General features: G+C 48.3%; 1 protein-coding gene across 3 annotated transcripts in view; it reads left to right on the forward strand.

Annotated features, from left to right (window-relative positions):
- The window catches only part of CDH3 (cadherin 3), a 44,093-nt gene that overhangs the window by 25,877 nt on the left and 5,357 nt on the right, over positions 1–12,859 (forward strand). For all 3 annotated transcript variants that reach the window (XM_070613758.1, XM_070613757.1, XM_070613759.1), the window contains 10 exons: positions 14–139; positions 372–527; positions 613–757; positions 2,031–2,206; positions 2,865–2,993; positions 4,034–4,219; positions 6,139–6,380; positions 6,961–7,106; positions 7,906–8,130; positions 11,786–11,992. In XM_070613758.1, coding sequence (XP_070469859.1) covers positions 14–139; positions 372–527; positions 613–757; positions 2,031–2,206; positions 2,865–2,993; positions 4,034–4,219; positions 6,139–6,380; positions 6,961–7,106; positions 7,906–8,130; positions 11,786–11,992 — 1,738 coding nt within the window. The remainder of the gene's footprint in view (positions 1–13; positions 140–371; positions 528–612; positions 758–2,030; positions 2,207–2,864; positions 2,994–4,033; positions 4,220–6,138; positions 6,381–6,960; positions 7,107–7,905; positions 8,131–11,785; positions 11,993–12,859) is intronic.

Here is a 12,859-nt window from a genome sequence, read left to right on the forward strand (position 1 = left end):
CGTCTTCTTGCAGGAAAGGAAGACATTGAAGCTCTCCCCATCCAAACGTATCTTACGAAGACACAAGAGAGAATGGGTGGTCCCGCCAATATCTGTTCCTGAGAATGGCAAGGGTCCCTTCCCCCAGAAGCTGAATCAGGTATATGACTATGCCTTCTCCATGGGAGTCACTGCTGGCCGTGGGACCCTCATCCACAGGCCTGAATATGAGGTTCCTTGCTACTGAGCACTCGGGCCTGCAGAGGAAAGCCTCTCTCGTGGGAGCAGATTCTGATAAGGCAGTGCCTCTCCACCCCTTCCCACGGAGGGTCCTTTTCTGCAATCATGAGATGTTTGTCACTTTGTCAGCTGCCATTTTCTTTTGCTTCCAGCTCAAATCTAATAAGGACAGAGGCACTAAGATTTTCTACAGCATCACGGGGCCTGGGGCAGACAGCCCCCCTGAGGGTGTCTTCTCCATAGAGAAGGAGACAGGCTGGTTGTTGTTGAATAAGCCACTGGACCGGGAGAAGATTGCCAAGTATGAGGCAAGTAACCCTTAGCATCCAACGAGAATCAGGGCCCCAGGGGGGAGGGTGGCACCAGGCTGACCCCAGACCTGTGTACTCACAGCTCTTTGGCCACGCTGTGTCAGAGAACGGTGCCTCAGTGGAAGAGCCCATGAACATCTCCATCATCGTGACAGACCAGAATGACCACAAGCCCAAGTTTACCCAGGATGTCTTCAGAGGGAGCGTCTTGGAGGGGGTACTACCTGGTAAGAAGACTAGGGAGGGGATAGCTGTGGGTCTGCTGGGCCCAGACCTGGCCTTGGGTCAACTTCTGGAACAATCAGGAGGTCAGCCCAGACCCTTAAAGGATCAAAGAACTCTCCACACCTGATTCCTTGGCTGTGCATCAGATCATCTGGGATTTTCTTAAAAATCTAGATTCCCTCACTCCATCCAAAATCCCTGAATAATAATGATCCTGGAGTAGAGCTCTGGAATCTGAAATTTGAAAATTTCCTAGAAGCTTTAGATGATCAGCTGGGTTTGGGGACCACTAGCTTTGGAACTGCGGAGACCTAGATTTGAATCTTGATTTTGCCTCTTTACCTTCTGTGACCCTGGGTACATTCTTCACCTCTGAGCCTCAATCTTCACATCTGAAAATGGGAATAATATCAACCTTAAAGACTGTAAAGATTAGAAAAACATGCATGCTGCTTGTAATATGAAGCACCTGCACAAGGTTCTTTGGCGAGTGGCAGCTACAAGGAAAGCAGCAAAGGCTGGGAGGTGTTAGAATATGGTTTATCGCAAGCGGAAAATAAATTGCTAGGGCTGGAGAAGAGAGTGGGAGGGGGCTGGCAGGAGACCAGGGAAATAGGTACATTTTAATGACCTCAAAGGTGGAGATGGGTCCTTTCTCTCTGAGTTGTAGAGAATTAGAAAACTGAGAAGTGTGAATTGGCTTCTGACAATAACAGAAATTTCCAAAAGAAAAATAGTGCCTTAAACAAGATAGAACCTTTTTTTTCCTTATATTAGGAAACCTAGAGGTGGTCAGTCCGGGCTGGGAGAGTACTTTAAAGTGTTGGAGACCTAGGCTCTTTCTATCTCGTTGCTCTGCTGTTTTGGCCTCGTTCCCAAGCTTAGCTCATGATTGCTGTTGGAGCTCCAGCCGTTACATCTGGAAGGAGAGAAAGGGTGGGAAGAATAAGCCCCATACTTGGAAAAACACTTCCTCCAAAACTGTGTATCCCATTTGTCAGAATTTAGTCTGACACAGCTAGCTGCAAGATGGGATGGGAAATAGTCTTTCCTGTCCACGTGAGCCTGTGCCCAGCCTAGAATGATTGCGAGGATGATGTTTCTAAGAAAGAAGAGGAGAATGGAAAATGGGCCCCAGCTGGCAATCTCTGCCACAAAGTGGAAGATGGGTCCAAGCCGATGTTCAGTGTAGAGCCTCTCAGAGTTCCAAAAGTGGGTAAGGATGGAATGGGAGCTGGGAGGGAAGGGTGCTCACTCATCCCTTCTCCCCTGCAGGTACTTCTGTGATGCAGGTGACAGCCACAGATGAGGACGATGCCATCAACACCTACAATGGGGTGGTTGCTTACTCCATCCATAGCCAAGAACCAAAGGACCCACACGACCTCATGTTCACCGTCCACCGGAGCACGGGCACCATCAGTGTCATCTCCAGTGGCCTCGACCGGGAGGTGAGTGGCCCTTAGTGAAGTGCCGCCTACCCAGGCTTGCTCAGGCTGGGACCTGACATTCAGAGCAGAAGCCCCCATCCCTACCCCTAAAGCCCAAGGCAAGCAGTGAGGACCAAGGCAGCTGGGAATGGCTGCTGTTGTGTTCCCATGTGGATGTCCCACAGCTCCGCTGAGCCAATGGCACACTGCCAAACGATCTTGTTAAGGCTGAGGAGGCAGCTGTGAAATGCAGACGTATGATATTTTCTGTAGGTTTTCTCATTTCCTCTCAGAATGGCTCACTTAGCATGCACATTGCCCAGATTTGTCCCTTGTGTGCTACAAAGTAGAATTAGCTACGTGGATAGTGGAGTTGCCTCCTGTTCCCTAATTAATACCTTTGCCCAAATCCTGGCTCAAAGCTCCCTTTCTGCATCAGCCCAGGGTCGGGTCTTCACCCCCGACAGGCCCAGGGGAACGGTTTGGATCTGTACTTCCCCTCTCCCTCCACCCTTTGCTTCTGTTCTTCCTGGTGGTGATGAATGGTGGGTCAAGAAAACGTGAGAAGGGGAAACCTGCGCCTTCCCTCCATGTGCACCTAGGGCTGTGCCTCAGGGAGCCTAGGCCGAGGGACCCTCAGACTGAGCTCACAGTCCTTCCACCCTCCTTGTCTCCCTAGAGAGTCCCTGAGTACACCCTGACCATCCAGGCGACAGACATGGACGGGGACGGTTCCACCACCACAGCGGTGGCCGTAGTGGAGATCCTCGATGCCAATGACAACGCTCCAGTGTTTCATCCCCAGAAGGTAATGCCCCTTCCTTTCGTCTGCCCTCATCAGATGATGAAGGACTAAGGTTTTCCTTTCTACTGAAGCTCTGGAACCAGCCTGCATTGCTTCAAGTCCCAGTCCCACCACTTACTAGCTGTGTGACCTTAGGCAAACTGCCTAACCTCTCTGTGCCCCATTTCCTAATCTGAAATGGAGATAATGATGACACTTGCTGCATTGTTCTAAGTTTTAGATGTAATAATCTATGTATAGTTCTTAACTTAATCCCTCAGACAGAAGAGGTGCTGGATAGGAGAATCTTTGTTGACTTGAAAATTTCTAATTTGCCTCGCACCTCTACCTGCTCACCTTCCCCCAATGAATGCTTGTATACCTCCAATGACAGAGGACTCAGTGCCAATCAAGAGGACACCCACTCATCTTCCATCTGTAGATAACTCTGGCTACTGAACATTATTTAAACTTGATTAAAAATTTGTTCTGAGCAGCTGATTTATTTTTTTTTAATATTAACAGTGGTTTTATTGTGGGTTTTTTTTTTTTTTTCTGGAAAGGATTCACCCTGAGCTAACATCTGTTGCCGATCTTCCTGTTTTGTTTCTTTTTCTGAGCAGCTGATTTCTCAGTCTTTGCTGCCTGTTCCAGAACTTCCAAAAAAAGTTCCTGGTCAGTGCTCCAGAGCAATCAGGCACCTAGCTCTTCCTGCCACCTTCTTTGTACCTTTCTGTTCTCAGCTAAATAGGTGGCTACACAGGACGGGGCTCTGGGCACTCAGACCAGTGAGATTCCTGGAGCATTAGGTCCCTTGGTGTAGGGAAAACAGGCCCAAGATTGCTGTAGTCTGTCCCAGCAGCTGTGAGGCTGACGCTCAGGACATTCTGCATCTGTGTGTGCCGTGAAACCCTGAGAAGTGTGTTGGGTGGACCCGGAAAGGAGAAGCGTCATGGGCCTCCCCTTCTGTTGAATGGACGATTCACAGCTGGCAAAGAGTGGAATGGTCTCTTAGGGTGGTCAGTCCCTCTGCTCTGACTGTGCTTTGTTTCCCACACTGACAGTACGAGGCCCATGTACCTGAGAACGCAGTGGGCCACGAGGTGCAGAGGCTGACGGTGACCGATCTGGATGCCCCCAACTCACCAGCATGGCGCGCCGTCTACCGCATCTTGGAAGGTGACGATGGGGACCATTTTATCATCACCACCCACCCCGAGAGCAACCAGGGTATCCTGACAACCAGGAAGGTGAGTCAGTTTGGGCTTTAGACAGGGACCCTTCCTGGGGCCATCAGGTCTGCAGCTTCCAGGACAAGAAGGTACCACCTGCCATGGGACACATGCCTTAGGGAATGCACCAGGACAATGGCGTCCAACACTTTCCCATCCTTCTTGTGTTGGGGAATTCTTTGTTCAAACGAAATCTTACCCGGGGGCCCAATTCATAAAACGGGTAAGAGTTGCTGGTCTAATTGAAGTGAATCTGGAGCCTCTCCTCTCAGATCCCAGGTCCACTGGCTGGCCCAGTCAATCAGTCCTCTCACACAGAGGGACTCTATTTTATTGGAGTTCTTGCTAATTTTGCATTTAATCCATAATACATACCTAGGTGTTTGGATAGTAGAATGTTTTAAATTACTTAGTAGTTGGGCATACCTTTGCCTCTCAAAAAAAATCTTTGAGTAAAATCGATGCTTCAAGAAGATGGGCCTAATCTTTCTGTGATTTCCTTTTTTTTTTTTAAAGATTTTATTTTTTTCCTTTTTCTCCCCAAAGCCCCCCAGTACATAGTTGTATATTCTTCATTGTGGGTCCTTCTAGTTGTGGCATGTGAGATGCCACCTCAGCGTGGCTTGATGAGCAGTGCCATGTCTGCACCCAGGATTCGAACCAACAAAACACTGGGCCGCCTGCAGCGTAGCATGCGAACTTAACCACTCGGCCACGGGGCCGGCCCCTTTTTTTTTTTTTTTGATTTTTAGATTTTTCCTTTTTCTTCCAAAGTGCTCCCGTACGTAGTTGTGTATTTTTGGTTGTGGGTCCTTCTAGTTGTGGCATGTGGGTCGCCGCCTCAGCATGGCCTGATGAGTGGTGCCATGTCCGCACCCAGAATTCAAACTGGTGAAACACTGGGCCTCCGAAGCAGAGCACACGATCTTAACCACTGGGCCACGGGGCCAGCCCCATCTGTGATTTCTTTTACCTCCTGGTTTATTATGAAGAATGGCCCAGTTTGAGAAGCAGAGTTTTATATAATACTTTAAAGACTATCTCTTCTTGTGGCAAAAACTTTATAAAGCCCGTTTTACATTTGAAATGAATTTCACTTATAATGTAACTTATCTAACATATAATTTCTAGAAAAATAGAATGCCCTAACTGTAAAATAAGGGAGAATTTTATAGGAAAAGTTACCGATAATAAAATATTTCTTTTTTTTTAATAAAATATTTCTATATGTAAACTTTTGGGCACAATTATACTAGAAAACATAATGATGTGGTCAGTTGCTTACATCTCTTTGTAGAATCATCCAGATGTGGTGGATGCTGGATGTTGCTCTGGCAGCTTATACCACAAGGGGTACTGATGTCTTTCCAGAACAGCAAATAAATGACTCTTGAGAAAGGCCTGAACAAATCAAATTATGAGATCCCCTTAGAAGTTGCATTCCTAGAAAATTTAGTGTGTATTAAAACCACATCAAAAACTTGGTTTATATGTAAAACACGTTCTAGGCTGTAATTATAAACAGATTTTTCATACCCATGAATACATGAATGTCCAAGGGGATATTGGGAAATCACGTGGACTGTGGGACAGTTCTTTGTGTCCCTTCCCGAGCCTATAGATGCCAGTGGCATCCCCAATCATGACAACTAGAATTGATTCCACAAGTTTCTACGACATCCCCGAGTGGGGCGTCACCACCCCGCTGAGAACAGTTCCAGGGCTCACTAGTCTAGATGCCTCTGGGGTGGTCTGAGAGGCCCAGTGGATGTCCACTCAGGAAATGCTGGAGGCTTTGTGGGACAGGGAACGGGCAGCATTGTTGCTGGTGGGAGCCTCGAGCCCCTTGCTCTGGGCCCTTTCCTTCTGACATCATAGCACTGCATGAGGCCTCCTCACAAAATGGCAGCTCAGGTCCTCTTCCTCTTCTCTCTCAGAGCTTGGATTTTGAGGCCAAAAACCAGCACACCTTGTATGTCGAAGTGACCAACGAGACTCCCTTTGTGGTGAAACTCCCAACCTCCACGGCCACCATAGTGATCCACGTGGAGGATGTGAATGAGGCCCCTGTGTTCGTCCCACCCTCCAAAGTCATCGAGGTCCAGGAGGACATCTCCATCGGGGAGTCTGTCTGTACCTACACTGCACAGGACCCTGACAAGGGGAGTCAGAAGATCAGGTATGCAGGAGCTGGGCTCACATTCAGCCAAATGCACTGGTATTGTTGGATGGGTTGTTTATTATGGCCAGCATTTGTTCTAATTACCATAAGTATTTTGAACGTCAGCCCTGCATAGGGGCTTCCCTTCCTGTCTTCCTCAAGGCTGAAAACTCTGAGCAAAGGTCTAGGGAGCAGGTATTCCCATTCCCTCTCATGTGTCCCTGCTGGGCCCCCGACCTGCTGCTCAGGCTTCCATTTAGGGGTGAGATGCATTTTCCATGTGATCCTGCTTAGGAACCCTGGGTCCCATGGCATCATCTGCCCATTGGCCTGAGGAGGCTTTTTTCCCTGCCTCCCCAAAGCCCTAGTACATAGTTGTATATTCTAGTTGTAAGTGCTTCTAGTTCTTCTGTGTGAGCCACCACCACAGCATGGCTACTGACAGATGAGTTGTGTGGTTCCAAACCTGGGCTGCCGAAGCAGAGCGCTTTGAACTTTAACCACTAGGCCATCAGGGCTGGCTCAGAGGAGGCTTTGAATGACAATATCAGAATTCTAAGTATTCTGGGTGTGACTCCTCCCAAATTTTCCACTCCAGCTACCACATTCTGAGAGACCCAGCAGGGTGGCTAGCAATGGACCCAGACAGTGGGCAGGTCACTGCTGCAGGGGTCTTGGACCGCGAGAATGAGTGGTTTGTGAAGAACAACATCTACGAAGTCATGGTCTTGGCCACGGATGATGGTGAGAGCTTCTTCCAGCCCCTCCATGTGGGCACCTTTGGAGCCCATGACATGGCACATCCTCTCCCCAGGCAGAGTATGGTGTGGGTAAGGGATGTCAGTGAACTAATTTGGAGGGTCAAAGAGGTGTTTCAGAGGAGTCTTTTAAAGACTGGTCCAAGGGTTGGCTGGCCGTGATTCCAATTTCCCTAAGACCCAAAAGTTAGGAGATATCCTGAAGATTCCTTTCAGCCTAAGTTTATGGTTCACTGAGGCCTGAACTGGCCTGTTAGTTTCCCCTTGTGACTGATTGAAAGGGACTGCCTGGAAAGTGCCATGATTGATTAGTGATGTCACACCATGACAGGGTTGGAGGTTATGATGTGATTGCCATCTCTGCTTCACACATAGTGAACCAAGGCCTGGAGGCAGGTGAGAGGTTACCACAGGGCTGTGAAGGGGAGCTTCCCTGAAGCTGATCAGCAAACACTGCATCAGCCCTGAGGTGGCAAATAGGTTTCAATTTATGATAGATTGGTAGTGGCTGTCTGGATGAAGTGACTACGAATTAGCTAGGATCAGTTAGTAATGTCTGCTATGGACACAAAATGAGAATGATGGCGTAGTTGCCATGTATTTACCATCACTGGTTTGCTCTATTATGAAGCGAAGGCATGGAGGGTCTTGAAAGGTTACAGCTGGGGAGTAAACAGGACCCTCCCGGAGGCTGATTGGGTAGGTCACAGGGGAGCTTAACATTGATTCATCAACCTGACCAAAGGCAGATGCTGAAAAGGGATTATATGTGTGATTATGAACAGGGAGCCCTCCCACCACTGGCACGGGGACCCTCCTGCTAACACTTCTGGATGTCAACGACCATGGCCCGGTCCCCGAGCCCCGACAGATCACCATCTGCAACCAAAGCCCTGTGCCCCAAGTACTGAACATCACAGACAAGGACCTGTCCCCCCACACCTCCCCTTTCCGGGCCCAGCTCACACATGACTCGGACATCTACTGGACGGCAGAGGTCAATGAGAAAGGTAACTGAGTGCGGTGGCAGGTGGGTGTCTGCCCCATACCAGAACCATTCCTGCCCCAGCATTTTGTGGGTCCAAGTTAACAGTTTCCTCAAGAATGTCAATTAGATGCTACTTATTAGCTTAATGTAAGCATTTGGAATTCCACGGGAGTCCTTAGAGACCATTCTAACCCAACCACCTTCCTGTACAGATGGAAAAACAGACCCAGAGAGAGAGGGTGTGACCTTCTCAATATCACATAATGAGAGAGTCAGGAGTCCAGCGCAGTGATGGTAGCTAACCTGCACTGAGCTTACTTACTATGTGCCAGACACCACTTCAGATGCTTTACATAGATTAGGTTGCTCAATCCTCACAACAACACTGTGAAGAAGATACTACTATCTCTCACATGCGCTCACGTGCCCATTTGACAGATGAGGAAACCAAGGCTTGCAGAAACGTAAATATCTTGCCAGAGGCATTACGACTGCAAGACGATGGCACTAGGATTTGAATCCAGGCAGTTTGAATAGGCAAGATGCTTTTTCTTTTCCTTATTTAATATTTCTACCACCCTCTATGGTCAGTATTTTTATTCCTATTTACAGATGAGAGTGAGACTCAGAGAGGTTAAGTAACATGCACAAGGGCACAGAGTGGGTAAGCAGTGGTACAGAAGTTGAAGCCAGAGTTCCTGTCCTCCTCACCCCTGCTCCCATCCACCTCCCTGTCCTTGTCCTTGTCCTTTCCCATCCCCTGCAGCTTCTCAGCCTCCACTGGATTTTTAGTTGTCACAGCACTCACGAGGAGTGTTACTGGCATCAAGTGGGTGAGAACCCACAGTGCATGAGAAGGACAGATCCAGCCCCAAGTGCCAATAAGGCCCCTGGAGAAACACTGCTCACTCTGATTTAAAATGCTCCCCCCCCCCCCCGCCCCGGGGCCGGCACAGTGGTACAGTGGTTAATTGCACATGTTCTACTTCGGCAGCCTGGGGTTCCCGGGTTCGGATCCCGGGTGCGGACATGGCACTGCTTGGCAAGCCGTGCTGTGGCAGGCATCCCACATATAAAGTAGAGGAAGATGGGCACAGATGTTAGCCCAGGGCCAGTCTTCCTCAGCAAAAAGAGGAGGATTGACAGCAGATGTTAGCTCAGGGCTAATCTTCATTCATAAATAAATAAATAAATAAATAGCTCAGCTCAGGGCTAATCTTCATTCATAAATAAATAAATAGATAAATAAATAAATAAATAAATAAAATAAAATGCTCCGCCTTCCCCTTGGGGCTAGGGTCCCTCAGGAGGGAAATGGGGAAACAGTGCATATAGTTTCTGCCCCAAAGAAATCAAATGCCCAGGGTCTATTACTGCTGCCGAGCCCAACCCAGAAAGGACTCAGGAGCCCTGCTTCAGACAGCCATGTTGTCTCATTTATTTGAGTCCTGTGATTTGGGTGTATATATTTAGCACCTTTCCTTTTTTTTTTTTTTAAGGAAGTTTAGCCCTGAGCTAACATCTGCCAATACTCCTCTTTTTGCTGAGGAAGATTGACCCTGAGCTAATATCTGTGCCCACCTTCCTCTACTTTATATGTGGGACACCTGCCACAGCATGGCTTGCCAAGCAGTGCGTAGTTCCACATCTGGGATCCAAACCAGCTAGCCCTGGGCTGCCGAATCAGAGTGCACAAACTTAACCACTGTGCTACTGGGCTGACCCAGCACCTTTCCTTTGGGGAGCCCAAGTTGGTCTCCTGTCACCCCCTTGTGGCCTGGAAGCCATTTTTTTCCTGCCTGCCCACATCATTTACAGAGCATGGACTCTGGAGCCGGAATGTCTTGGTTCAAGACCCAGCTTCTCCATTTACTAGCTTTGTGATTGTGGGCAAGTTACTGAACCTCACTGTTCCTCAGTTTCCCTGTCTGTAGAATGGTGCCAATAATTGCACCCACTTCCATACAGCTACCGTGAAGACTGAGTACATGCTAGGTATCTTGTGTGGGATACCCGTGCTCGGTAGATGCGAGTAGCCATCTTCACCTCCGCTGTCCCCCAGCCACAGTCCCGGAGCTGGCTCCGTCAAGTGTAAGCGTTATAGCCAAAGCCCAATGGTACTGACACATGATAGTAGTATTGATACCTGGTTCTGGGTTTTAATTTAGTTTTTCTATCTGACCATGTCCTGTTGTCAGGGGAATTGGTCCAAACTCTCCCCTCTATGCCCTCAGGCTGTTACTTGACCTCCCTAAGTCTCAGTGCTGCATTTGTAAAATGGGGATAACAGGACCTGCCTCTTCAGGTTGTGGTGAAGGTCAGAGGAGGGCTTGGTCCATAGTAAGTATCAGTGTAGTCACCGCTGCGCCCGGCACCACCATCATCATCCTCAGCTGAGAAATCAGTCCCTAGCATGACAACAGGAGGTGGTATGGACGTTCTGGTGAAATGCACCGTGTTGGCCTCTCCACATGGTAGACCAAATATTCGGCCTGCAGAAGTGTCTCTGCCTGCCGTTGCTGAATGCGACAGCGTGAAATCTCTTCTGGCCTTTTTACTGAGAGGGGCCCAGTGAGTGTGCAGAACCTTCGAACTGAAAATGGCTTGAGATCAGTGCTGAAATAGGCCGACAGGCCTGGGAGTGGGTGGGCTAGAAACGTAGGGTGGTTTTTATTGTCCCAGTGATTGGGGGACGCTACTGACATTTAGTGGTGAGATCTGTAATGCTTGGGAAGGTCCTGCATGATGAAAAATAGTTCCACCCAAGTGAAGAGCTCCCTCCTTGAGAAACTTGGGTCTAAACTGAAGGCCTTTTTTCAGGGGCCCCCGACCCTGTATTCCTCACCAACCAGCATAGCCCTCCCCGCTGCCCCAGGATTGCCACACAGTCTCCCCAGAGTGCTGTCCATTGGGCAGGCCCCCCTGAGGCTTGGCTTCTGCTCTGTGGTTAGCCTGCCACCCACCCTAGGTCTTTGAAAGGTCAGTTAGCACCGTGCCCATTGCAGCCTCATTTCCAGCATCCCTGAACTTGTGTGCGGTCACTAAGGCTGTAATAACACCAGTTGGCATCCTCTCTGATCCACTTAACGACATCAGTTATATCACCAAGTCATGCGCATTTGGATTTATTAGTAATTAATGCTCACTCAGAAATATTAGTGTTTCAGATATTGAAATTCTGTCATACGGTTGAGGTATAAACATTATATTTACTATTGCAAGAGCAAAATGCTACAATAATAAGTGGTAGTGAACTTTCAAATAGGAAAACAGGTGGCCAGTTAATGTGACTATTAAAAGATTGGGCTAGCTATCTCTTAGAATGAACAGTGTATTCTTTTTGAGGCAAAGCACAGTCTAGCAGCTAATGGTACTGAGAAATTATTGGCCCCCCATGACATGACTTTTTTTAAAACCCCATATTTTAAGAATACTGTGATTTATTGATTTTTTTTAAAAAATAAAATGATGAATTTATTCTTCTATCACAATAATCCTTTCCATGATGGTGAGTTTGGCTTTGGCTAAAATCCGCTTTTACGCTTGGTGTAAGTGTGCCGTTGGACGTTTCCCCGTTGCCTGGATGCAGAGGCTGTCTCCTCAAACCTCGGTCACGGCATAGCTGGTTCCCACCGTTTGCGGTCTCCCAAGGTGAATAAATTATCTGCCCATTCCAGGAGACACAGTGGCCTTGTCCCTGAAGAAGTTTCTGAAGCAAGACACATATGATGTGCACCTTTCTCTGTCCGACCATGGCAACAAGGAGCAGCTGACAGTGATCAGGGCCACCGTGTGTGACTGCCATGGCCACGTGGAGAAATGCCCCGAACCCTGGAAGGGGGGTTTCCTCCTCCCCATCCTGGGGGCTGTCTTGGCTCTGCTGCGTGAGTACCAGCACCCTTCCCCTCTGCTTAGGGTGGTCAGAAGATCTGAATCTACCATGAACTTCTGGGACTAAGGGGCCACCAATATTGTCCATCTGTTCCTTATACTCTCAATTCTGGGAGTGTCATTCAATCAATAGATGTTTTTGGAGCTTCTGGAATGTGCCAGGCTTGGGGGATGAGTGGTGAGCAGACAGACTTGGGCCTGCCACCATGCCATCTAGAGGCTAGAACAGTGGGTCAGAACTGTGGTCTCCAAACCGACACCATTAGCATTACCAGGAATTTGTTAGAAAGGCCAATTCTCAGGCCCACTCCTGAGCTGATTCAGAAACTTAGGGGTAAGACTCAGTAATCTGTGTTTTTAACGAGCCCTCCAGGAGGTTCTGATACAAGCTAGAGTTTGAGAGCCACTGGTCTAGTGGGCAGAAGTGTTTAGTTAAAAGCTAATTTCTTAAAAGCTAATTTCTTAAAAGCTCTAATGGTAGAAGCTATCACATTTGCCTTTTCCACTCTCTGAATTGGTCCTTACACACAAAACACTCATTCAATCAGATATGAATACAAGAGCAATGTACTGTGCACTGAGCACTGTTTTAGGCAGTGGGGGTACAGCACTTAACAGACCAATCCCTGCCCTCATGGTGCTTACTTTCCAGTGCAGAGAGCAGACAACAAATAATCTGGCACAGAAATAGGTGTTGCTATGGAGAAAAAGGAGGAGGTCTGCTATTTCAAGTAGGATGGGCAACAAAGGTCTTGCCAAGAAGGGGATATTGCAGTAAAGACCTGAAAGAGGAGAGCAGGCAAGTCATATAGTTGTCTTGAGGACAGCAAGTGCAAAGGCCCTGAGGCAGCACTGTGCTT

This window comes from Equus przewalskii, chromosome 3, assembly GCF_037783145.1.
Source record: "Equus przewalskii isolate Varuska chromosome 3, EquPr2, whole genome shotgun sequence".
Classification (NCBI taxonomy): Eukaryota; Metazoa; Chordata; class Mammalia; order Perissodactyla; family Equidae; genus Equus; species Equus przewalskii.